General features: G+C 36.9%; 4 protein-coding genes across 4 annotated transcripts; all 4 read left to right on the top strand.

The window, feature by feature from the left end:
• Positions 1 to 401: 401 nt before the first annotated feature.
• On the top strand, positions 402 to 3,771 carry LOC143534917 (E3 ubiquitin-protein ligase AIRP2-like). The gene is made up of 5 exons (XM_077029284.1): positions 402 to 603; positions 1,780 to 1,930; positions 2,033 to 2,099; positions 2,207 to 2,465; positions 3,241 to 3,771. Exons 1-5 carry the CDS (start codon positions 512 to 514, stop codon positions 3,449 to 3,451), a joined length of 780 nt encoding a protein of 259 aa, XP_076885399.1. The 5' UTR covers positions 402 to 511; the 3' UTR covers positions 3,452 to 3,771.
• Positions 3,772 to 5,180: 1,409 nt separating this feature from the next.
• LOC143534945 (allantoinase-like) lies at positions 5,181 to 10,123 on the top strand. The gene is made up of 15 exons (XM_077029311.1): positions 5,181 to 5,446; positions 6,592 to 6,685; positions 6,875 to 6,995; positions 7,130 to 7,203; positions 7,302 to 7,378; positions 7,469 to 7,505; positions 7,641 to 7,726; positions 7,840 to 7,899; positions 8,000 to 8,136; positions 8,241 to 8,367; positions 8,476 to 8,631; positions 8,935 to 9,045; positions 9,131 to 9,241; positions 9,357 to 9,455; positions 9,705 to 10,123. The coding sequence occupies exons 1-15, from the start codon at positions 5,354 to 5,356 to the stop codon at positions 9,828 to 9,830; spliced, it is 1,509 nt and encodes a 502-aa protein (XP_076885426.1). The 5' UTR covers positions 5,181 to 5,353; the 3' UTR covers positions 9,831 to 10,123.
• A 6,360-nt stretch (positions 10,124 to 16,483) lies between these two features.
• LOC143534916 (stem-specific protein TSJT1-like) lies at positions 16,484 to 18,979 on the top strand. The gene is made up of 4 exons (XM_077029283.1): positions 16,484 to 16,716; positions 17,481 to 17,721; positions 18,549 to 18,669; positions 18,765 to 18,979. Exons 1-4 carry the CDS (start codon positions 16,517 to 16,519, stop codon positions 18,962 to 18,964), a joined length of 762 nt encoding a protein of 253 aa, XP_076885398.1. The 5' UTR covers positions 16,484 to 16,516; the 3' UTR covers positions 18,965 to 18,979.
• Positions 18,980 to 20,243: 1,264 nt separating this feature from the next.
• On the top strand, positions 20,244 to 24,033 carry LOC143534944 (monothiol glutaredoxin-S17-like). Its single transcript, XM_077029310.1, has 4 exons — positions 20,244 to 20,520; positions 21,773 to 21,847; positions 21,953 to 22,660; positions 23,381 to 24,033. Exons 1-4 carry the CDS (start codon positions 20,356 to 20,358, stop codon positions 23,894 to 23,896), a joined length of 1,464 nt encoding a protein of 487 aa, XP_076885425.1. The 5' UTR covers positions 20,244 to 20,355; the 3' UTR covers positions 23,897 to 24,033.
• Positions 24,034 to 24,310: the final 277 nt, after the last annotated feature.

The raw sequence follows: 24,310 nt of genomic DNA, 5'->3' as shown, positions 1-24,310 counted from the left end.
CAGGCTCATTTAGGCTCGCGAGCCAGCTCAAGCTCGATATGTGAAGCTCGGGCTCGTTTATTAAAACGAGCTTACTTTTAGGCTTGAGCTCGGGCTCGGGCTCGATTAAGCTCGGCTCGATCGAGCTTTTTAACGAGCCGATCTCGAGTAGCTCGCGAGCAGTTCGGCTCGTTTACATCCCTACTCGCACACTCTTCAAACCTCCCCTGATTATTATGCATGATTTGTTAAACTCGACTAAATAATTATAAAAGAAAAATAATTGTTATTGTCATAGTCATAGAGGAGTGTATACTAAATACCAAAATTTGATCACTAACACATATTATTACAAAACTACAAATAACGATCCTTCGAGAAAGCTTCAAAGGCCATAGGTGTTACACAATACTCACCTCCACGTGGCATCATGACAGTAACACACTTCGTCTTCTTCAATTACATTTTCAGGGTTTATAATAATAACAATAATAATAATAATAATATTTATAAACCAATCAAGAATCACTAGATGTTCGATCACCGAAACCTTTGTTCAATGAGAACATCTTTTAAGGATTCTCTTAAACTTCTTGAAGCAGATATTCAGCATGCTAATACACTGTAAGAAGCTGTTCAATTTACTCTGTTTTCGTGTTGAGTATTTTCACTATTTTGATGAAATTGATGGTTTTTTTGATTGTTTTATGGGAATTAATTTGTGGGTTTTTTATATTAGATGGTTTTGAACAGTTTGTGATCTGGGTTTGTTTTGATTTTTGGTTTGATATAAGTTTTGTTAAATTGATTGTTTCTTGATTGGATAAAGGTGGCACCTTTTTGCTAGTTGAAAAGAAACCTTAGGGTTTATCTTATGTGGTTAGCTTATTTTGTTATTACTATAATTATTATTATTTTTTTAATTTTTAAAATTTTTTTGCACATTTTTGTAGATTAAATCCTGTAAGAAGCTATTCAATTTCCTCTGTTTTGTGTTAAATTTTTATGAAAATGATGGTGTTTTGGTGTCACCTTTTTGCTAGTTAAAAAGAAACTTTAAATTGAATAGGGTTTTATCTTGTGTGGGTAGCTTATTTAGTCATTATTATATATATATTTTTAATTTTCTTGCACATTATTGTTAAAGGAAAATCCTTATGATTCCCAACAATAAGATTATAACATCTATATTGGCTCAATTGTCGTTTGATCCGAGAAAAGGGTTACTTAATGACCAAGTTAAGATTATTAGGTTTTTTGTTAGCAAAGTTAGAGTTAACATTATGGTTTGAGAGATATAATAAGTTTTTGAGTTATATATTTTGATTAATATACGTGCGAGTTATTCACGATAATCGCTTGCGTGTTTTTCGTTTTGGTTAATTATACTAATTCGTTCTTGTATCTTTAGGCAAATCTTATAAGCCCAACAACTTGTTTTGTCTGCACCGGTTGTTATGATATGCTATGATTTTAGTTAAAATCGGTCAAATCGTTTATGATTTAAGTTTAAAAAAATTTGTTGATATGATCCTACATTTTGTTATGTTATGATGTGAAATTGTATTATATTTAGTATTTTATAATACAATGATCAAAAGTTTCTTAAAAGTATTAAGGATTCGCATAAATCAGTAAGATGACATGTGTTTTGGTTTTGACCTTCTTAATCACTTATCTGTTCATAAATTCGATAGTTTTTCCTATTTCATATGTGAAAGGACTAAAATGACCTTAATATTTAGTTGGATGAACCTAGGTAGTTATGTTTGCTATGTTTTCTTGAACCTTTTTTTGCAGAGCGTCTGATTTAAGACAGGAGTGTGATGGTGCGTGTGTGCAGATGCGAATGTCTTACAGTGCAGCCGCACAGTTTTTGCTGTTCTTTGTGCAGTGGTCCGATTGCCACCTGGCAGGCGCGCTTGGTCTGTTGAGGATCCTAATTTACAAGGTTAAAAATCCTTACTTTTGTTCATAGTAAATACAAACTTATTATTATTATTTTACATTTATCGATTGAATACCATATCTTTCTTGGTTTAATGCATTACAGGTTTATGTTGATGGCACCACAACGATGTCGACACATGAACGGAAGGCAAGCATTCGAGAATTTTATGGTACGGTCAAACTGAAATTTAGTTATGAAATAATCAGTTTTTTACTTTATTTTGTGTAAACTTTATAAAATTATAAAAACAAATTGCGTTATTGATGTCAAAAACAGGTATTATATATCCATCTTTAATGCAACTTCAAAGCGGAGTGACTAATTCGGAAGATAGAAAGCAGAAGAAGATATGCGGCGAACGATGTTCAAAACAAGAACATGACGATTATCTCGATGATGACAATGATGACGGATGTCGATGTTTGGATCATGATATTGAATCGGAAGAAGAATGTGGAATTTGTATGGAAGCTAATGACAAACTTGTGCTACCAACATGTACACATGCTATGTGTTCAAATTGCTATAATGTCTGGTATGATTCTTGATCCATTAAGTGTATTCATAGTTGTACAGTACAAGTTTTCCAATACATTAGTTTCGGTTACCCTGGTGGTGAATCAGACGGGTTAGGTAATCTTATGTAACCCGTTATTAAACGTCGTGTTTGAGTTGAGGTGTTTTAACCCGTTTGCTTAAAATATGTCAACTTGTTTAAAAATAATATATGGCAATTGTGACCCGTACAACTTATTTTGGGTCATAAAAATATCCTTTTGGGTTGATTTGGTGCTTAATGGGTTAAAATGAGACACTAGAAAAAAGAAAACGCTGGAGCGGGTCCAAATGGGTCAAGAGAAAAATGGGAATGAGTCAGAATGGGTTGAAATAAAAAGGCCCCTCAAAAATGAGATTCAAAAAAATTAATAAAAAAATCATAACTCAAAATATAAATAAAACAAAAGATATAAAAAAAACTAAAATGTTTCCTCCGTTGTCGAACGGTCTGATACCTGTTCTAACCCATTCCGACCATGACCCGTTCCGACCCGAACCAAAACAACCCTTTTTTAATTGACCTATTCCGACCCTGACCCGTTCTGACCCGAACCGAAACAACTTTTTTTAATTGACCCGTTCCGACCCATGACCCGTTTTGACCTGACCCGACCCATTTGCCACCCCTATAAGGTCATCCTGTTTTCGACCAATATTTCGCATTTATTTTTACAACTTGATTACAACCCATTTGCATCTTGTCAACCCGTTGGCAAAATGATTACTAAAAGCTGTTGTGGAACAAATTGCAGGCGAACAAGATCATTGTCGTGCCCGTTCTGTCGTGTCAGCCTTAGAAAAGCGGACCCGGGTGAGTTATGGGTGTATGTTAACCGAAAAGAAGTGATGGATATGGCCACAATAACATGGGGAAATCTTAAAAGATTCTTCATGTACATAGACAAGCTCCCACTTCTTGCCCCCAACTCACCCTTTGATGCCTATGATTCATATTTGAGGTAGAATATATATATTTATATGCGTATACCGGACTCATTTGAGTCATTTCTCAGTGTTTTTAAAAGCGAACTTGTGATGAGCGTTAATGTTCTATGCTTGGCGTGTTGGTGGTCATCGTCGACTTTGCTTATGTAAACGAACCGCGGAGGGTTAAGAGTGGTTTTGTAAACAATTTATTTGTTTGTTTGTGGGATTGTATATTTTGATTTTGTATTGAAGATTTGAATATACAAAATATGAATAATAATGGATAATAAAGCATTTTAGGGATTTAGTTTACATGTCATTTTTGGAATATCAAAATGGTATTAAATTGGATTAAAAGTTTATTTGTATTGAAGTTGTGGTTAATATGATTACTGTTAAACTTTGTACTTGTTCATGCTTGGATGTTAATGTTATTTAACAAAACTGAAGTAATGCATGTTGAGGGTGTAAGAATTCAATTTAACAAACAAAAGTTGACAATGATTTTCAATTGACAAAAATGCTATAAATTTTAGCAGAAAGTTTATAATTGTATATGAAAAGAGCCTTTATTTATAGACAACTAGCTTTTGAACCCGTGTATAACACGGGATTAGTCAAATAATAAAAATAAATTAGATATATTATTTTAATTGTGATTCTCAAAATACTTATAAATTAATTTAATATAGATTTAATGGAAAAAAAACAAACAAACGTGTGGTTAACAAAAAATACTAAAATAACAAGGTTTTAATGGAAACGTCAGGTGCTGATCTGCAAAAAATATAAAAAAAAGTACTAAAGTTGGTAATTGGTCAAACATCAGGTATGAAAATGAAACTTAATTCAATAATGAATAAAATCCACACTATGTTATAACCCACTTGATAAAATGGTTTTGACCCATCACCCATGAATAGCTAAAATGAATGAGATGAGAGATTAGGAAATAGGAGAAATGTAAACTTGACACTAAGCTTTAATATTTTCTTTTATTATTATTGTAAGATTATATTAGTCTGGATATAAATTTGCTCACATTTACCAACATATAACTAAATTTAATCAATGTAGTTTCTGCAATTCAAAACGGGTAACGGCGCAACTTGTTGTCCGTTTGCTTTTTTGCTTCGATGTAATTAATACTTTTAAAATAAATAAATCCCTTAATTTAAAAAAATAACTAAAATAAATAATAAGAACCAATATGCGTCGTTTTTTACTCTTCTTTGTTGTGGCGGACCTAGTTTCTTTTTCTTCATGGGCCGGTTGTATCGTTAAATATAAAGAAAAAACTAATTCGAGTCGAGTAACATAATCGAATGCGCCTTATGTAGTATTATTTGAATGAGGGACGTTAAAGTCGTAGCTGCTTGAATATTAAAAATAGGGAAAGTAGGTATACACAATCTTCGGTTTATTATAACACTTGACCTGACATACGCATTCTTACCCAACATTTCTACAAAAGGTTGTTATCAAGACTCCAATCTGTAACCTCTAGGTCACATGACAGCAACTTCAACGTTGCTCCAATGCTCGTCACTTGGAAAACTAGTAAAAAAACCGGATCAAATTTTGATCCGGTTTAAACAAGCCACACTCAATAATAAATTTATAATGGTGGTTCACTTCATCATACTTCCACATTATTCATAAATCATTCATTACCTAAAATAAAACCACTTTAATACTTTCCAAAAGATACCACATTATTATTAAATCCAAAAGATAATATAATTTTTGTCACACTCTTTTAAAAATGGAAAATCAGTGAGTCAGGTCCCACTGGACTACCTGTGCATTATACACCACTTGTACTTATCTCCCATTGGTCACTTGTTCCATATAAACTTAACCCCACTTCACAACACATCCAGATTCCCGGAATCTCATTATCTTTAAGGCTAAAGATACCTTTTATTTTCCGGTGAGATGGAGGCTGGAACATGGAGGTTTCTTGTGTCTTTCTTGCCACTGGTTTTATATTTGCTATACATATTTTACTCTGGTTATAGCTCTCCACAGGTTTGTGTTGTTTGTTTATTGTTTGTGATATTGATATACACACTATTTGATAAGAGTGATTGTTGATTTATTAATATTAATATATGGTTTATGTCAATAATCTTTATGTTGTAACATGATTCCCTAGGTTGTTTTTGGATGTTGTTGGAGAGTGTGTAATGATTGAGGGTTGGGTATAATTTGATTAATTAGGGTCATGCTAGCCCTGTCACATCATACGGGCAATATGATTGGGTGGAAAATGGTCATACGGGTATATTTTAATATTTTATCCTTCATATGACCATTTTCTTTATGTCATACGGTCTGTAAGACACGTTATTGATGTTTGGATAATATGTTAGTGGTATTTGTTTAGCTGCCCCATAGTTAGCGGTGATATAATAGTTTGATGTTAGTTTAATTCGTTACTATATAATATACGTGAATAATATGAATTAACAAGGAATGTCGTGACTTAAATATTGGTTGGTACGAGGGGGCAAATGTTACATGTTTTATGTCCGTATAATTCTATAGTAATTGACCCGTATCAGTTTTTTGGCATGTTTGACCGTTATTGTGTGGTATTATTGTAAGCAGTTTGATCAAAGCTTATTAGTTCTGTTGATTGAACACAAAAGTCTTGTGTTTAGTTGCAGCTTTTTTTATGTAGATGGACTGCTCTCATGACCAGAACTACCACTCTTAAACCTTTTAGCTTGAAACAAGACCGAGAATTCGTAAATCTTTTAGCTTGACTGCATCCAAGGGTGAAGATGATTGCTCTATTGCTATTCATCTTCTATTCCTATATATCTCTTCAAAGATTCGAGTTCTCGACTATTTTAATCAAATATATCGAAACTTTATCTTAAAGATGTGATTTTTAGACAATCTTTACACCCATAAGCACCTAAAGATATGATTTTTAGGCAATCTTTACATCCATAAGCGCCTAATATAGAGAACATGGTAGGTTGGGATTTTTTTTTTTTTTTTTTTTTTTGGGGGGGGGGATGTGATCTGTTTTTCTGTGTCACATGCACTTGCTAGCAATTTGGAACATGGCAATGGGACACTTAATCTGACATATATAAGTTGTCATGTATTGCTGACTTGTTGCATTGTCTTGTATAACATTATATGAAATGTGTATTCAACAGCCGACGACAAGTGGATGCAGCCTTCTTCCTCATCAGCATTATTGGATCGCTAGCAAACGTATCGTGACACCTCATGAGATATTTTCTGGTGCAGGTAACGACCGTGACGAAATTTATGAATATAAATAAGCTGATTATTCTTGGTGGATTCAAAATTACTAAATTACCCCTAAAATATTTAAAACTTGTAATGAGTTTTAAATTTGGAAAAGTAACAGAACTTTAAAAGTCAACTGCTTTTCGCGTCTATTTCGTTAATATTATTGATTTTGCAAATGGGCAGCTGAGATTAACGGCGGGAGCATCATATCTTTGGTTAAAGAAAAGGATTGGCTCGAAAGAGTCAAGAATGAGCCCGTGATTGATTATGGAGAAGCCGTTGTAATGCCTGGTTTAATCGATGTGTAAGAAAATCCCTATAAATTCTATTGATTGAATATAATATCAAAAATATGAACTTTAATGATCAAAGCGTCACAAAGTTTAAATCTTTTACATGTAAAACACGACTGACAATTTGACCGTGTGTTGACCGCAGGCATGCGCATCTTGATGATCCCGGGAGGACAGAATGGGAAGGATTTCCTTCCGGAACGAAGGCTGCTGCTGCTGGTATGTTGATTAGATAATATTTTATTAAAATGTTAAAACAAGACATGATTAAAAATAATACATTGCTAAATGCTAATTCATATCTTTGTTTATATCAGGTGGTATAACAACATTAATAGATATGCCTCTTAATAGTTATCCATCTACTGTTTCTAAAGAAACCTTACGACTCAAGGTGAATAAGGCTTAATCTATACACTACAATCTATTTTATTTTTTAAATTATTTTCTCTAATTTTTTTTATTTTTTCTTTTATCATGACAGTTAGAGGCTGCAAAAGGAAGGATCTTTGTTAACGTCGGTAAACTCCTGAACCTAACAAAATAATAATAATAATAATAATAATAATAATAATAATAATAATAATAATAATAAATTCAGTGAACCACGATAACTTCAACTCATTTACTTATGAATCTTTACTTCTTGTACGCAGGGTTTTGGGGAGGTCTAGTACCCGAAAACGCATTTAATGCAAGCATACTAGAAAATCTTCTAAACGCAGGTGCTCTTGGTCTAAAGGTACAAAACCAACCACATTCATATATTTTCTAAAATACATATGTTCAGAGTTCAGACTCTCGTTTTTCGTTATCTGACATATCGTAAATTGTTTCTTGAATATACATCTTTAGTCTTTCATGTGTCCTTCAGGAATCAATGACTTTCCCATGACAGATGCTACCCATATCAAGGTACTTAAGTAGTCGAAAATGTAGTCTTTCATATTTTATTTTTTTTCTCAAAATTGTGTTTTTTTTTTATGTTTTATGGATATCCGATTTGTTTTTATAGGAGGGACTATCTGTGCTGGCTAAGTACAAGAGACCTTTACTTGTACATGCTGAAAAACAACAAGAAATTGAACTGATAGACGGTGAAGGTGATCCGCGGTCCTATTCTACTTATCTTAAAACCAGGCCCGCCTCGTGGTATGCATACTTTCCTTAACGGTCTACCGCAACATGTATATGTAATATTTGCACTTTTAGATCAGAAAAAAAATTATTTTCTAAAAATATGTTTTTTTATCCAGGGAAGAAGCTGCCATTAGAGAGTTGCTATCAGTATCGAAAGACACTAGAATTGGCGGTCCTGCAGAAGGAGCTCATGTTCACATTGTTCATCTCTCGGATTCTAGATCGTCTTTAGAACTTATCAAGGTAAACACTTTGTGGCATTTACAATAAAGCTAACAAATGGCTATGATAATATATTTTATTATTATTATTATTATTATTATTATTATTATTTTTATTTTTCATGTATAGGAAGCGAAAAGTAACGGTGATAGCTTAACTGTTGAAACATGCCCACATTATCTTGCCTTTTCAGCCGAAGAGATCCCAGATGGTGATACTCGTTTCAAGTGTGCACCGCCCATTCGCGATGAACCAAACAGACAAAAACTTTGGGAAGCCTTATTGGTAAATTCGACTCCCATACACATGCTGCATTACCAAAATATTTACTTGTAGTTTGAAAAGTTAAACAAAAAAAGTTATTTTAGCGGAAAATTTTCATACACACACCACTGACATACTATCCACACATCAGTGACAGGTTATACGGGACGTATAACATTTTTCACATATTATACGGGCCACATAATGTTATACGGCCCGTATAACATTACTGAAACGGACTGATGTGACAGTGGTGTGTTGTGTCAGAAGTTATACGATATGCATAGTAGCATCCTATATTAATGTATGATGAAAACTATGTAGGATGGGGATATTGATATGTTAAGCTCGGATCATTCACCATCTGTACCGGAGCTCAAACTATTTTCTGAAGGTGATTTTTTGAGGGCGTGGGGCGGTATATCTTCGTTACAGGTTAGTTGTTTCTCGGGTCTTTTGATACTAAAACATTTATTGTGTTTGTATAGGATAATGAGCAAAATTTTATATTGGTTTTCAGTTTGTTCTTCCTGTGACATGGTCATATGGGCTTAAACATGGTGTGACTTTAGAGAAATTAGTTTCATGGTGGAGTGAGAAACCTGCTAAACTTGCTAGCCAAGATCTTAAGGTAAACCGTAAACGCTTTTTTTTTTAATAATTTATTCGTGTTAATATAAATACAAATCGTTAATTAGCTTAACGAATGCGGAATGACAAACTGACAATATGATTAATATTTGCAGGGAGCTATTGAAATAGGAAAGCATGCAGATATTGTTGTTTGGGACACCGAAAGCGAGTTTGACCTTGACGAAAATCATACCGTACACGTTAAGCATCCGGTATGAGCTTTTGCTTCTTGACTTTCTTTAGTCAACTTTGACTTTCATAATCAATACCATTGTAGCCAGCATTACTATAAATTCATAAAATTTTTAGAAAATATTGTTAATTATGTTTAGAGTTTATATAAACGGCCAGCGAAAGATGAAAATCGATGTCTGAAAACCCGTATTCGACATTCTTAAAGTAACATATTTGACCATAAAAGTCAAAAATAAAAACTAACCACAATATTTTTTTTTATGCAGAGCATATCTGCATACATGGGCTCAAGACTCACTGGAAAAGTTGTGGCCACCTTTGTTAATGGAAACTTGGTTTTCGAGGACGGAAAACACGCTCCTGATGCATGCGGTACAACCATTCTAGCATGATCAAATAATGAAACTAACTAGTCATTTGAACCATCAACCGACGCAGCCCATACCTACCCGATCATGCTGCATTCAAGCGACTTTTCAGCTGAGTTTTTCGGCTTCTGCAGTTGTAATAGAGGGAAAATCTGATGGTGTAATATTAATATTTGCCTGATTTAAAGAATTGATAATGTCATATGTATATATATGTTAGTTATGGTTGAATCAATAGTTCAACATAAATAACAAGAAATATTGGTTTACATTTCTCACTTTTCGTGTACTTTTTGAAGAATCTCGGGTTTCGGTTTCCTAGTTTTTTTTTGTAGGAACCGAAAACTGAACAGAATTCAAAGCTGGCAAAACCGAACCGAAAAGTGTACTGTCATTGCTGCACAAAGTACAAGAATGCACCGAAAAGTGAACATTTAGGCAAGATTCTCTTAAAAAAATGAATATCATGTCTTATTAATGTCATAAAAAAGAAAAAGGTATAATGACCAAAATGTTCATTTGACTGTTCAGTGTCAACAAAATGTTCATTTGACAAGCCAGCGTCGACATAACGCTCATTTGATCAACCAGTTCTCAAAATGTCCACCCTAAAACCCGTCGACCCGATCACTTTTTGATCATTATTCGATATGATTTTTAACCAACTAGATTCTGCCACATGCCAAAAAACTGTTGGGTCGCTAGATTTTTTTTGAAAAAATCGTCAGAGCCGTAGGGATTATTTAGGCTTAGATTCTTTTGGCTTCCGACGAGATATATTTTGGCTTCTGACAAGATCTTTTCTGACACGTGACAGAATCTGGTTGATTAAACATCTCGTCAAGTAATAATTAAAAAGTGATGGTCAATGAATTTTAGGGTGAAGTTTTTGTGAATTGATTGGTCATGTGGACATATTGGTCAAACTGCTGAATGCCATTAATTTGTCACATTTGCAAGTTAAGTACTTATTTGTTCATGTTACTTAATATTAATACTGGTTTAAAAGATTCCTTAATCTTGATTCTTGATTGAAGAACATTCTAAATATCAAATTAATAATAATAATAATATGGGTAAGACAAGTTTTATTTAGCCTATGTCATTGTAGGGGTATGGTACTAAAACCCGGTTCTACGACCCTAAATCTATTATGTTTGGCTTATTTCATTACATGGACTAATACGATGTTATTGGGCCGATGGGGTTTTGTGGAGGTAACCCTAACTGGGCTAGGCCCTAGCCCATTAGGGTACCATGATGGTGGCCATGAGACTCTATATAAGGAGGTCTCCACCTCCTTATCATGGGTCATGCTCAGTAAGAGCCACCACCACTTTTTGTGTCTGTGAACAAGAAATCCTCAGGATATCTTAGCAGTCGCCTCCACACCCCCGAAACCATTGCAGGTCTCGACATTGCAGGTCGCCGGCGCAGCCGCAGAAGAAGAAGAAGATCAAGACGTGGTTCGTTCATCTCGAAAATCCGTGGAAACATCGTCATGGATCAGGTAAGATTCATTTCGTGCTTCGACATTGGCGCCATCCGTGGGACGGCAACGAACTGCCCTTCGATCTTCATCTCGGCTGTCAGATCTCTCCCAAGAAAAACGCAGATCTGGAAGTTTACAGAAAAAGGCTTCAAAGCTTGTTCTATTTAAAGCTCAAAAGGATCCATAGACCTAAAAAGAGGCTTCCAGATCTTGGCAAGAAGAAAAATCCGTGATTCGAATGATCAGATCTCCGAATCTGTGAATCTGTGATTCAGGATCTCCGAATCTGTGATGGTTTTAATTCTGCTCCGAATCTTCAGATCTGTCCAGATCTGATTTACAGATCTAGGTCTAGATTACAGACCTGGATTTTAGGTTAAAAGTTGCAGATCTGACTCTTAAATTGCAGATCCAGAGGTTACTAGACTTCCGCCGCCATGTACGCACGCCCGGGGGTTCTCACTCCGCAGCCGTGCATGTGCCGCCGCGGAAACCACCATCTGGGTTTTGCGCAAGAGACCTCCGCCATGCACACGCACTTGCGAGTCACCACTCTATCGCCGTGCATGCGCGCATCAGGCTACGCGCCAAACTTCAAGGTTGGGAATCCTCCTAATATCCCATATGGCTACGCGCCAAGGTTGGGAATCCTCCTAATATCCCATATGGCTACGCGCCAAACTTCAGGGTTGGGAATCCTCCTAATATCCCATATGGCTACGCGCCAAACTTCAAGGTTGGGAATCCTCCTAATATCCCATATGGCTACGCGCCAAACTTCAAGGTTGGGAATCCTAATATCCCATATGGCTACGCGCCAAACTTCAAGGTTGGGAATCCTCCTAATACCCCATATGGCTACGCGCCAAGGTTGGGAATCCTCCTAATATCCCATATGGCTACGCGCCAAGGTTGGGAATCCTCCTAATATCCCATATGGCTACGCGCCAAACTTCAAGGTTGGGAATCCTCCTAATATCCCATATGGCTACGCACCAAACTTCAAGGTTGGGAATCCCCCTAATATCCGATATGGCTACGCGCCAAACTGCAAGGTTGGGAATCCTCCTAAGATCCCATATGGCTACACGCCAAACTTAGGGGTTGGGAATCCTCATACCAAGTGTTCACGCATCACATATGCTCACGCATATTACACATGCTTACGCATCACATGCTTACGCATCACATGCTTACGCATCACATGCTCGCACATGTCACAATCTACACGCACGCACACGCAACATCTGCGCGTGGCGCATAACACAAAACCAAAGTCTACGCGCACGTGCATGCAACATCTGCACGTGGCGCGTGACATAAAGTAGCCCGTAAGTCGCCTCACGCGCAGGCCCTTTATTATTCACAACTCATAAGACGCCTCGCGCGCCAGCTGTTAGTATTCTTACAGCTCGTAAGTCGCCTCACGCGCTGGCTTTATTATTCACACAGCTCATAAGACGCCTCGCGCGCAAGCTGTTGTTATTCTTACAGCCCGTAAGTCGCCTCACGCGCAGGCCCTTTATTACTTTCACAGCTCAATTATTATTCTTATAGCTAATAAGACGCCTCTCGCGCGCAAGCTTTATTACTTTCACAGCTCGTAAGTCGCCTCACGCGCCAGCTCAATTATTATTCTTATAGCTAATAAGACGCCTCTCGCGCGCAAGCTTTATTACTTTCACAGCTCGTAAGTCGCCTCACGCGCCAGCTCAATTATTATTCTTATAGCTCATAAGACGCCTCTCGCGCGCAAGCTTTATTACTTTCACAGCTCGTAAGTCGCCTCACGCGCCAGCTCAATTATTATTCTTATAGCTAATAAGACGCCTCTCGCGCGCAAGCTTTATTACTTTCACAGCTCGTAAGTCGCCTCACGCGCCAGCTCAATTATTATTCTTATAGCTCATAAGACGCCTCTCGCGCGCAAGCTTTATTACTTTCACAGCTCGTAAGTCGCCTCACGCGCCAGCTCAATTATTATTCTTATAGCTAATAAATCGCCTCTCGCGCGCAAGCTTTATTACTTTCACAGCTCGTAAGTCGCCTCACGCGCCAGCTCAATTATTATTCTTATAGCTCATAAGACGCCTCTCGCGCGCAAGCTTTATTACTTTCACAGCTCGTAAGTCGCCTCACGCGCCAGCTCAATTATTATTCTTATAGCTAATAAGACGCCTCTCGCGCGCAAGCTTTATTACTTTCACAGCTCGTAAGTCGCCTCACGCGCCAGCTCAATTATTATTCTTATAGCTCATAAGACGCCTCTCGCGCGCAAGCTTTATTACTTTCACAGCTCGTAAGTCGCCTCACGCGCCAGCTCAATTATTATTCTTATAGCTAATAAGACGCCTCTCGCGCGCAAGCTTTATTACTTTCACAGCTCGTAAGTCGCCTCACGCGCCAGCTCAATTATTATTCTTATAGCTCATAAGACGCCTCTCGCGCGCAAGCTTTATTACTTTCACAGCTCGTAAGTCGCCTCACGCGCCAGCTCAATTATTATTCTCAAAGCTCATAAGACGCCTCTCGCGCGCAAGCTTTATTACTTTCACAGCTCGTAAGTCGCCTCACGCGCCAGCTCAATTATTATTCTTATAGCTCATAAGACGCCTCTCGCGCGCAAGCTTTATTACTTTCACAGCTCGTAAGTCGCCTCACGCGCCAGCTCAATTATTATTCTTATAGCTCATAAGACGCCTCTCGCGCGCAAGCTTTATTACTTTCACAGCTCGTAAGTCGCCTCACGCGCCAGCTCAATTATTATTCTTATAGCTAATAAGACGCCTCTCGCGCGCAAGCTTTATTACTTTCACAGCTCGTAAGTCGCCTCACGCGCCAGCTCAATTATTATTCTTATAGCTCATAAGACGCCTCTCGCGCGCAAGCTTTATTACTTTCACAGCTCGTAAGTCGCCTCACGCGCCAGCTCAATTATTATTCTTATAGCTCATAAGACGCCTCTCGCGCGCAAGCTTTATTACTTTCACAGCTCGTAAGTCGCCTCACGCGCCAGCTCAATTATTATTCTTATAGCTCATAAGACGCCTCTCGCGCGCAAGCTTTATTACTTTCACAGCTCGTAAGTCGCCTCACGCGCCAGCTCAATTATTATTCTTATAGCTAATAAGACGCCTCTCGCGCGCAAGCTTTATTACTTTCACAGCTCGTAAGTCGCCTCACGCGCCAGCTCAATTATTATTCTTATAGCTCATAAGACGCCTCTCGCGCGCAAGCTTTATTACTTTCACAGCTCGTAAGTCGCCTCACGCGCCAGCTCAATTATTATTCTTATAGCTAATAAGACGCCTCTCGCGCGCAAGCTTTATTACTTTCACAGCTCGTAAGTCGCCTCACGCGCCAGCTCAATTATTATTCTTATAGCTCATAAGACGCCTCTCGCGCGCAAGCTTTATTACTTTCACAGCTCGTAAGTCGCCTCACGCGCCAGCTCAATTATTATTCTCAAAGCTCATAAGACGCCTCTCGCGCGCAAGCTTTATTACTTTCACAGCTCGTAAGTCGCCTCACGCGCCAGCTCAATTATTATTCTTATAGCTAATAAGACGCCTCTCGCGCGCAAGCTTTATTACTTTCACAGCTCGTAAGTCGCCTCACGCGCCAGCTCAATTATTATTCTTATAGCTCATAAGACGCCTCTCGCGCGCAAGCTTTATTACTTTCACAGCTCGTAAGTCGCCTCACGCGCCAGCTCAATTATTATTCTTATAGCTAATAAGACGCCTCTCGCGCGCAAGCTTTATTACTTTCACAGCTCGTAAGTCGCCTCACGCGCCAGCTCAATTATTATTCTTATAGCTCATAAGACGCCTCTCGCGCGCAAGCTTTATTACTTTCACAGCTCGTAAGTCGCCTCACGCGCCAGCTCAATTATTATTCTTATAGCTAATAAGACGCCTCTCGCGCGCAAGCTTTATTACTTTCACAGCTCGTAAGTCGCCTCACGCGCCAGCTCAATTATTATTCTTATAGCTCATAAGACGCCTCTCGCGCGCAAGCTTTATTACTTTCACAGCTCGTAAGTCGCCTCACGCGCCAGCTCAATTATTATTCTTATAGCTAATAAGACGCCTCTCGCGCGCAAGCTTTATTACTTTCACAGCTCGTAAGTCGCCTCACGCGCCAGCTCAATTATTATTTTCAAAGCTCATAAGACGCCTCTCGCGCGCAAGCTTTATTACTTTCACAGCTCGTAAGTCGCCTCACGCGCCAGCTCAATTATTATTCTTATAGCTCATAAGACGCCTCTCGCGCGCAAGCTTTATTACTTTCACAGCTCGTAAGTCGCCTTACGCGCCAGCTCAATTATTATTTTCAAAGCTCGTAAGTCGCCTCGCGCGCCAGCTTCTTTATTATTCTAAGCTCGTAAGACGCCTCTCGCGCGCAGGCATTATTATTATTTTAGCTCGTAAGTCGCTTCTCGCGCAGATTTTTATTACAACATGTCACCATCATGAAGAAAACCTCTCAAAACTCAGACAATAAGACAAGGCTAAAGAAAAAGGGAAAAAACCGCCTCACACCTTATAAAGTCCAGCGCTCCACCTAGACGCTTGCGCGCCCAGGAGCAACACTGGACTTGGGGGGGCTTGTAGGGGTATGGTACTAAAACCCGGTTCTACGACCCTAAATCTATTATGTTTGGCTTATTTCATTACATAGACTAATACGATGTTATTGGGCCGAGGGGGTTTTGTGGAGGTAACCCTAACTGGGCTAGGCCCATTAGGGTACCATGATGGTGGCCATGAGACTCTATATAAGGAGGTCTCCACCTCCTTATCATGGGTCATGCTCAGTAAGAGCCACCACCACTTTTTGTGTCTGTGAACAAGAAATCCTCAGGATATCTTAGCAGTCGCCTCCACACCCCCGAAACCATTGCAGGTCTCGACATTGCAGGTCGCCGGCGCAGCCGCAGAAGAAGAAGAAGATCAAGACGTGATTCGTTCATCTCGAAAATCCGTGGAAACATCGTCATGGATCAGGTAAGATTCATTTCGTGCTTCGACAGTCATGTTTCAAACTGCATGCACATCAAAGTAAACTCAACACCTGCCACTTGCTAAATATGCTGCCACCTCACCCTACACTTTAAAACTGCTATGAATGTTATCTAATACTTTTGTGACATTATATGGATAAACATTAACATGTGAATCCTATGTTTGCATAGCTGAAATTCTACACAACAAAAATGTTTGCTGTTTTTGGGGAAAAAATTGCTAATCCACCTCAGGAGTTAAGTCTTCCTTTTAAGGGAAGTGGAAACTTAAAAACAAGAGAAGAAGTTGCTGCTTTAATCGGGTCGGGTCGGTCTGATTTGACCATGTACAAGTTTTGTCATGGGGATTTCATGGCTTTGTCTCATCAAGATGAGCATGCAACATGTCCAAGGTTAACTACCATCTTTTGTATACTTAAATGGTCTTATTTTTTTATTATTATTACGAGAACCTGTTACTGAAAAACTCAAGAGACCAGGGGTGTAAATGAGTCGAGCCAGAAGCTACTTGATATTGGCTCGTTAAAAGTTAGAATCGAGACGAGTTTATTTTAAAAAATAAGTTCATTTAATAAATGAGTCAAGCCATAAGCCACTCGAGATTGGTTCGTTAGAAGTTAGAATAAAGCCGAGCTTAATTTAAAGAATAAGTTTGTTTAACAGATGAGCATGTGCACGAGCTCACTTAAGAGCTCGAGTAAGCTTATGAGTCAAAAGAGCTTATTATTTAAATAAGTTATTATTTAATATATTAAATATATGTTTTTATAGAAAAGTTTTTATTTTTGTTGTTATTAGGCAACAATAAAAGGATCCATATTGTGATATAGAGGCAAGTAAGCGGGCAACAAAAGAAACTAGTAATATATTAATCATAACTAGTAATATACTAATCATGATTAAAAAAACTAAATAATGTATATTATGTTAAATATAGAAACTATGATCATAAATTTATATATAAAATAACTGTAAATGGGTACAAATAAAATAATAAATAATAAATGAGCCGAGCTATAACTTAAATAGCTACTAACGAGCCAAGTTCAAGCTCTCAAACTAACGAGTCAAGCTTGTGCTCAGGTCGGCTCGTTACGCCCGAGACACGTCAAGATTCGAGCATCACCCTTTTTGATATATGTTTTTGTGGTGGCAGGTCAAGTGTTGTCATAGATGACATATTCTGCATGTTCAATGGCTATCTACACAACACTTGCGACTTACGTCGAACGTATGGGCTGTCAAGACAAGCAACAGAAGCCATGGTTGTCGTCGAAGCTTATAAAGTCTTGAGGGACCGAGCACCGTATCCTGTTGATCAAGTCATTAAAGAGCTCGACGGGAAGTTTTCGTTCATTTTGTATGATTCTAAAGACACAAAACTCTTTCTAGCCCGGGTAATATTTTACATGTACAGTTTTAAATAAATAAATAAATAGGGTTTGGGTCAAATACAAATGAAATTAACGTGCTAAACGTGAGAATCAAGTAGAATAATTATATATATAAGTAGAGTAATTATGTAATTGTAATTATGTAATTACTCTATGATGAAATTACATAATTACTCTACTTGTATATATAATTACTCTACTTGATTCTCACGTTTAGCACGTTAATTTCATTTGTACATTAACTTCCCCCTAAATATATATATATATATATATATATAAGGATCCTAAGAGAACCGCTTGCAAATTGAGATTTTTGAGAACCATTTTGGTCCACTAAAAAACCTTTAAAAAATATTTAAAATAATTATAAAACAAAAAATAACAAAAATTTTAAAAAAGTAAAAAAACCAAAATTCTTATATTTCATTCTGATTTTATAAAAAAAAAATTCGTGTTATACACATATGTATAATTTCATTTAAGCTCTAGTTACGCAATGTACACATATGTACATTATTATTTACCTTAAAATGTACATTGTATAAAAAAACGTGTATATACATATATGTACATATTATACATATATATATAATTTAGCTAAACCGATACGTTTTTTTTTAACCGAGATGATAAATAAGAATTCTGGTTTATTTTTTATTTTTGCGTTTTATTTTTGTTTTATGACTTTTTTTATTTTTGGGTTTTTTGTGGTCCAAAATGGTTCTCAAAGTTCTCAATTTCAAAATAGTTCTCACATGATTCCAATCCTATATATTATATATATATATATATAAAGCAAGATTAATATTCAAATAATAATATTGTTACAGGACCGCGATGGATCTGCAGAACTTCATTGGGGAGTGGCGGCTGACGGGTGTTTAGTATGTTCCGACGATCCTAAACTTGTGAGAAAGAGTTGTGGAGATCGATATACGCCTTTCCCGCCTGGTAATTAATAAATTATGTGCTTATAATATGTTGGAGTACATTGGTATATAAAGTCAAACATAAAGTCAACCTGAAATATTAACTTTTAACTGCAGGGTGTTTATTTAAAAGTGAAGAAGGGCTGATTAGTTTCGATCATCCGCTTAACAAAGTACGAGGGATAGTGAGAGAGGACGACGAAGGCTACAGTTCGGCTGTGATATTTCAAGTGGATTTGTTCACTAGACGTTTAAGCATACCGTGCAGGGGTAGTGATGCGAACTGGGCTAGTGTTACCGTCATCGAAGGTGACTAAATAACTAATGTCTGATGTTTGTGTAATAAAGTTTGTAATAATATGTTACTTGACTTTCTCTAGTCAAAGAAATATGGTTCTTTATCAACTCACTCGCCATTGCAAAATATGTAAAATTGTTTCACATGTGAACTGATGAGTGATGACAGTTAATACATTTTAACTTTAAATTTACTAATTTGGTTTAAAACAGATTTAGGACCATAGTTTTGGTGTTTATGATCTTACTTTCTCTTACATTAATAAAATGTGCAACATTGTAACGTTGTAATTCCGGAAACATTGTAACGTTGTAATTCCGGACCGTATTGATAAGTCAGTGAATGTGGAAGGACATAAGTTGATTTATATAATAAGTTAATTGAATAATGGCCCTTCTGAAATATCTTCACACCAAAATTTTGGTCCATTTACTAGAATTGATAAAAAAAAACATGTGTTATTTTCATGAGGGAAAAAATAACAATTTTACTCTTTTACTTATAACAAAAACAACAGCACACAAGCTCGAGCTGAGCTTAGGCTATTTTAAGTTATTTTTTTCTTAAAATATGTAAAAGTAATTAAAAATATATATAACTTAATAAATATTAAACGAGCCAAACCCAAGTCAAGCTCAAGTTTAAAACAAACAAATTACGACCCAAACTCTAGTTTTGTAAAAAGTGGAAATGAACGGAGCTCGAGCTTAGACTCAGCTCAGCTCATATACACCCTAAACAAAATTAACGTATGATACAACATTAGCATCGTTAATGTTAATATAGTTCAAAAAACAATATATTTTTAACAGCGTTTAAAACTACCCTCAATACCTAATGAGACGTGATGTTAACCTTCCATACTGATTCTGACGCTCCAAACATTTCTCAACGTGTCAGCTGTCAAGTCATGTTGTTGAGATTAGATGTGCATAAATCAAGTATTTTCAGAAATTGAAACCGGGTGGGAACCGGTTCCGGGTATAATCAAGTATTTGCCGGGTTTTATCGTGTCGGGTCAGGGCTTTGACCGGGTAAAGGCGGAACCAGTTCCAACGGGTCCAGGTCAAGTTCAAGTATGACTTTTCTAAGGAACCGATACCTGGTTTGTACCCGCGGGTCAAATAGGACCGAGTTTGGTATGGTTGAAATAAAAAAATAAAAAAAAACCCGCACTTGCTCACAAACCCGACCCGAATAACTAGGTCGGTGCAAATTTGGGCCTCAAAATCAAGGGCCAAGAATAAAAGTCTCAATCTTGATTCTTTATTATTATTATTATTCTAGAAAGCAGCAATCTTTATTTACCCTAAAATTGAAACTCATCTTCTTCTTCCCCAAGTCATCAAAAACACTCTTTTATTAATAATTCTTGTGGGGTTTTGTAAGCTAATAATAATAATAATAATAATGGGTGTTAAAGATTTGAAGTCAAAAGAAGAACTTGATGAAGTTGTGAAAGATGGGTCAGCTGTTATCATCCATTTCTGGGCTTCTTGGTGTGAAGCTTCTAAGCACATGGATCAAGTTTTTAATCATCTTTCTTCTGATTTCCCCAATGCCCATTTTCTTAGGGTATGTCCTTAATCTTCTTTCATTCATAACTTATTATTATTATTATTATTATTATTATCAAAAAATAGTCTTTTTTTTTTTTTTTGCAAATGAGTATATGGTTGTTATATGGACAATTAGGGTTTATGATGGGTTTTAATTGTATATATATATTTTTTGTGAAAAGGGTTATTTTAGGCTCGTTTAACTTATACAAAGCTCGAGCTCGGCTAGTTTCGAGCTCTATTTTCAAAGCTCGAGCTTGGCTCGGGAATAGATTTTCAAGCTCGAGCTCGGCTCGTTTACTATTTATCAATTATTTTTTATATAATTATAATTATTTTTATATATTTTTTCTATTATAATATTTTTTGTATAAAATTACATATATTATTTAGTTATTTTTATTTATTTTTTCTTAACATTATATATACTAATTAATAATTCTTAAATATATATCTTAAAGAATTACATAAATGACATGCTCGTTTAGGCTCGCGAGCTCAATAAATGGAGCTCGGGCTTGGGCTCGTTTATTATACGAGCTTACTTTTAGGCTCGAGCTCGGGCTTTTTAACAAGCCAATCTCAAGTAGCTCGCGAGCAGCTCGGCTCGTTTGCACCCCTATTTTTGCTTAGTTATGTTTAAAAAGGATTATAATCTCACTTAGACACCTCTATTTTAGAACGTGTCTAATCGGTACAATGTTAGAACTAGATGATCACATAATTATCCTATGCTTACTGTATCTTTTGATAATAAAGTGTTGCTAGGAGTGTAAACGAGCCGAGCCGAGCCAGCTTGAGCTCGAAAAAGCTCGGTCTCGGCTCGTTTTGACTTGCGAGAGCTCGAGCTCGGATCATAAGTTGTGTTTCAAACTTCGGGCTCGACTTGTTTATTATATGTTAATTTATTTATATGCGTTTTTAGTTATATTTTGAGAAAAACCTTAAATGAGCCTAAACTCGTCTTGAGCTCAAAGCTCAGCTCGAGCTCAACTGTGTAGTCGAAAAGTAATACATATAAGTCTAAAAAGAGGTAAAACTTATAAAATACTCAAGGCCCAGCGAGCCTAAACGAGCTTCTTATACAAGGCTTGAGCTCGGGATCAATAAGTAAATGAGTGTTATTTGAGGCTCGGGCTCGAATAGGCTGTAGAAATCGGTCTTTTTTTTCCGTGGTGGTATTATCTTTTTTGTATATACTTGGTTCATAATCATATGATCATATCATACTTGTTATTTATTAATCTTTTCTTGTTAAAATTTTATAGGTTGAAGCTGAAGAACAACCAGAAATTTCCGAGGCATATTCGGTTTCCGCCGTGCCTTATTTCGCTTTTGTCAAGGCCGGTCAACACTTTCTCATTCTTACCTCTTTCACATCATTTAGAATAAAATTGTTATATCATGTCGTGTACGGTAATTATGATCTTTGTAAATTATTTGTATAGGATGGCAAGACGGTTGATACATTAGAAGGCACGTATCCATCTGAGCTGGCAAACAAAGTTTCAAAAATCGTGGGATCAATCCACGCTGGCGAACCGGCTGCACCTGCCAGCCTCGGGATGGCTGCGGGACCCTCGGTTCTCGAAGCAATTCAAGATCTCGCCAAAATCGACAACTCTGCGAAAACTCAACCGCCACCGCCAGCTGGCATTACCGAGTCGTTAAAAACTCGTCTTGAGCAACTCATCCGTTCTCACCCCATTATGCTATTCATGAAAGGAAACCCCGAAGAACCCAAATGTGGATTTAGTAAGAAAGCCGTTGAAATCTTGAAAACCGAAAACGTTAAATTTGGTACCTTTGATATCCTTACCGACAACGCGGTTCGTGAAGGGTTAAAAAAGTTTTCAAACTGGCCCACGTATCCTCAACTGTATTGTAATGGGGAGCTTCTTGGAGGGTCGGATATTATAATTGCAATGCATGAGGGTGGTGAACTGAAACAAGCTTTTGCCGATCATGGGGCCGGGAATGATGATGTCAGCAAGTCAACTGTGGTGGGAACTGATGGTCAACAGGCTGGAGTGACCAATTCAACTGGGTTGAGTCTGGCTTTGACTTCCCGTCTTGATAGTCTCATTAAGTCGGCTCCGGTTATGCTTTTTATGAAGGGAACGCCTGATGAACCTAGATGCGGTTTCAGCCGAAAGGTGAGTAATTCTTACATCCTTATACATTAAATTGTTTTGATCATTAGGAAAACTATAAATATGTTTTAGGGGAAAGGTATTTTAGATCGAGTTCTATGGAACTAGATTTTGCGCATCATAAACCGTAGTAATCAAATTTAGTTAAGTTTACGAATTTGGTGAAAAAAAAAAGTTTCAACTTTTGTTTATTATCAGAAAATTTTTATAGAAGGGTATAATGGTCATTTTAGCACTTCCAATGCGTTTTGGACAAATTTAGTAGGCGAAAACATTAAGGGTATAATTGTAATTTTACCACTTTTAATGCCTTTTAGCCAAATTTATTAGAAGAAAACGAGGAGGGTATAATGATCATTTTACATTTTTACCACTTCCAATGTGTTTTGGCCAAGTCTAGTGGCGGAAAACGAGAAGGGTGTAAAGGTCATTTCACCCCTTCCAAAGCATTTTCGTCAAATTTAGTATAGGGAAAAGAGGAGGGTATAATGGCTATTTTACCACCTCCAATGAATTTTGGCCAAATTTAGTAGACGAGAACAAGGGTACGGTATAATGGCCATTTTACCACTTCAAATGCATTTATGCTAAATTTAGTACACGGAAACAAGAAGGGTATAATGGTCATTTTACCACTTTCGATGCGTTTTGGCCTACGTTAGTAGTTGAAAAAGGGTATTTTTTTAACAAAATGAAATCACCAAACCATATTATCTTTTTCAGGTAGTTGAGATTCTCAAAGAAGAAAAAGTCAACTTCAAGACTTTTGACATACTCTCGGATGATGAAGTTAGACAAGGCCTAAAAGTCCACTCGAACTGGTCAAGCTACCCTCAACTCTACATAAAAGGCGAACTCATCGGTGGATCCGATATCGTTCTGGAAATGCAAAAAAGCGGAGAACTTGAAAAAACCTTGGTCGAAAACGGCGTCATATCTCTCAACGACCGTTTGGGGAAGCTAGTTAATTCCAAGCTCGTTATGCTCTTCATGAAGGGTACCCCAGACGCCCCAAGATGCGGGTTTAGCTCAAACGTCGTAAATGCCCTTAAGGAAGAAGGTATAAAGTTTGGATCTTTTGACATTTTGAGCGACGATGGTGTTCGACAAGGGCTGAAAACGTACTCGAACTGGCCGACTTTCCCGCAACTTTATTATAAAGGCGAGTTGATTGGAGGGTGTGATATTATTATGGAGCTTAAAAGCAGTGGTGAACTTGCATCTACCTTATCAGAATAAAGGGTAAAATTGTCAGTTTTTTTTAATCCTTATGAAGTGGAAGATTGTTTTTTTAGAATATTTATGTGGTGTTTTGTGACTATTGTGTGTGTATTTTTGTACTTGAAGTTGCTCATGGTGGATTATCTTTTGCTTAGTTAAACCATAAACCTTTATAATGTTTCAAGTATTTTATAAAACTGTATGCATATATAATATATAACCTCATAACTGAGAATTAGAACCTTAAGGGGTAATTTGGAATTTTTTTTATATATTTTTTATATAATGATTCAAGGATTTTATATATAAATGTGTCGGGTTAGAATGATTCGTACTCGTTTTACCTAACGAATAAACCGTCGGGCGTTGCTTTAGTTTAAGCAGTTGTTTTTCATCTAAACATAATGTATAATGAATCAAACACAATAACAA

This window comes from Bidens hawaiensis, unplaced genomic scaffold, assembly GCF_021521415.1.
Source record: "Bidens hawaiensis isolate Kalapana, Puna unplaced genomic scaffold, B.hawaiensis_p1.1 tig00010382_1, whole genome shotgun sequence".
Classification (NCBI taxonomy): domain Eukaryota; kingdom Viridiplantae; phylum Streptophyta; class Magnoliopsida; order Asterales; family Asteraceae; genus Bidens; species Bidens hawaiensis.
Note: the sequence above shows the minus strand (reverse complement) of the source record. Positions and strands in the feature narration are given on the sequence as shown.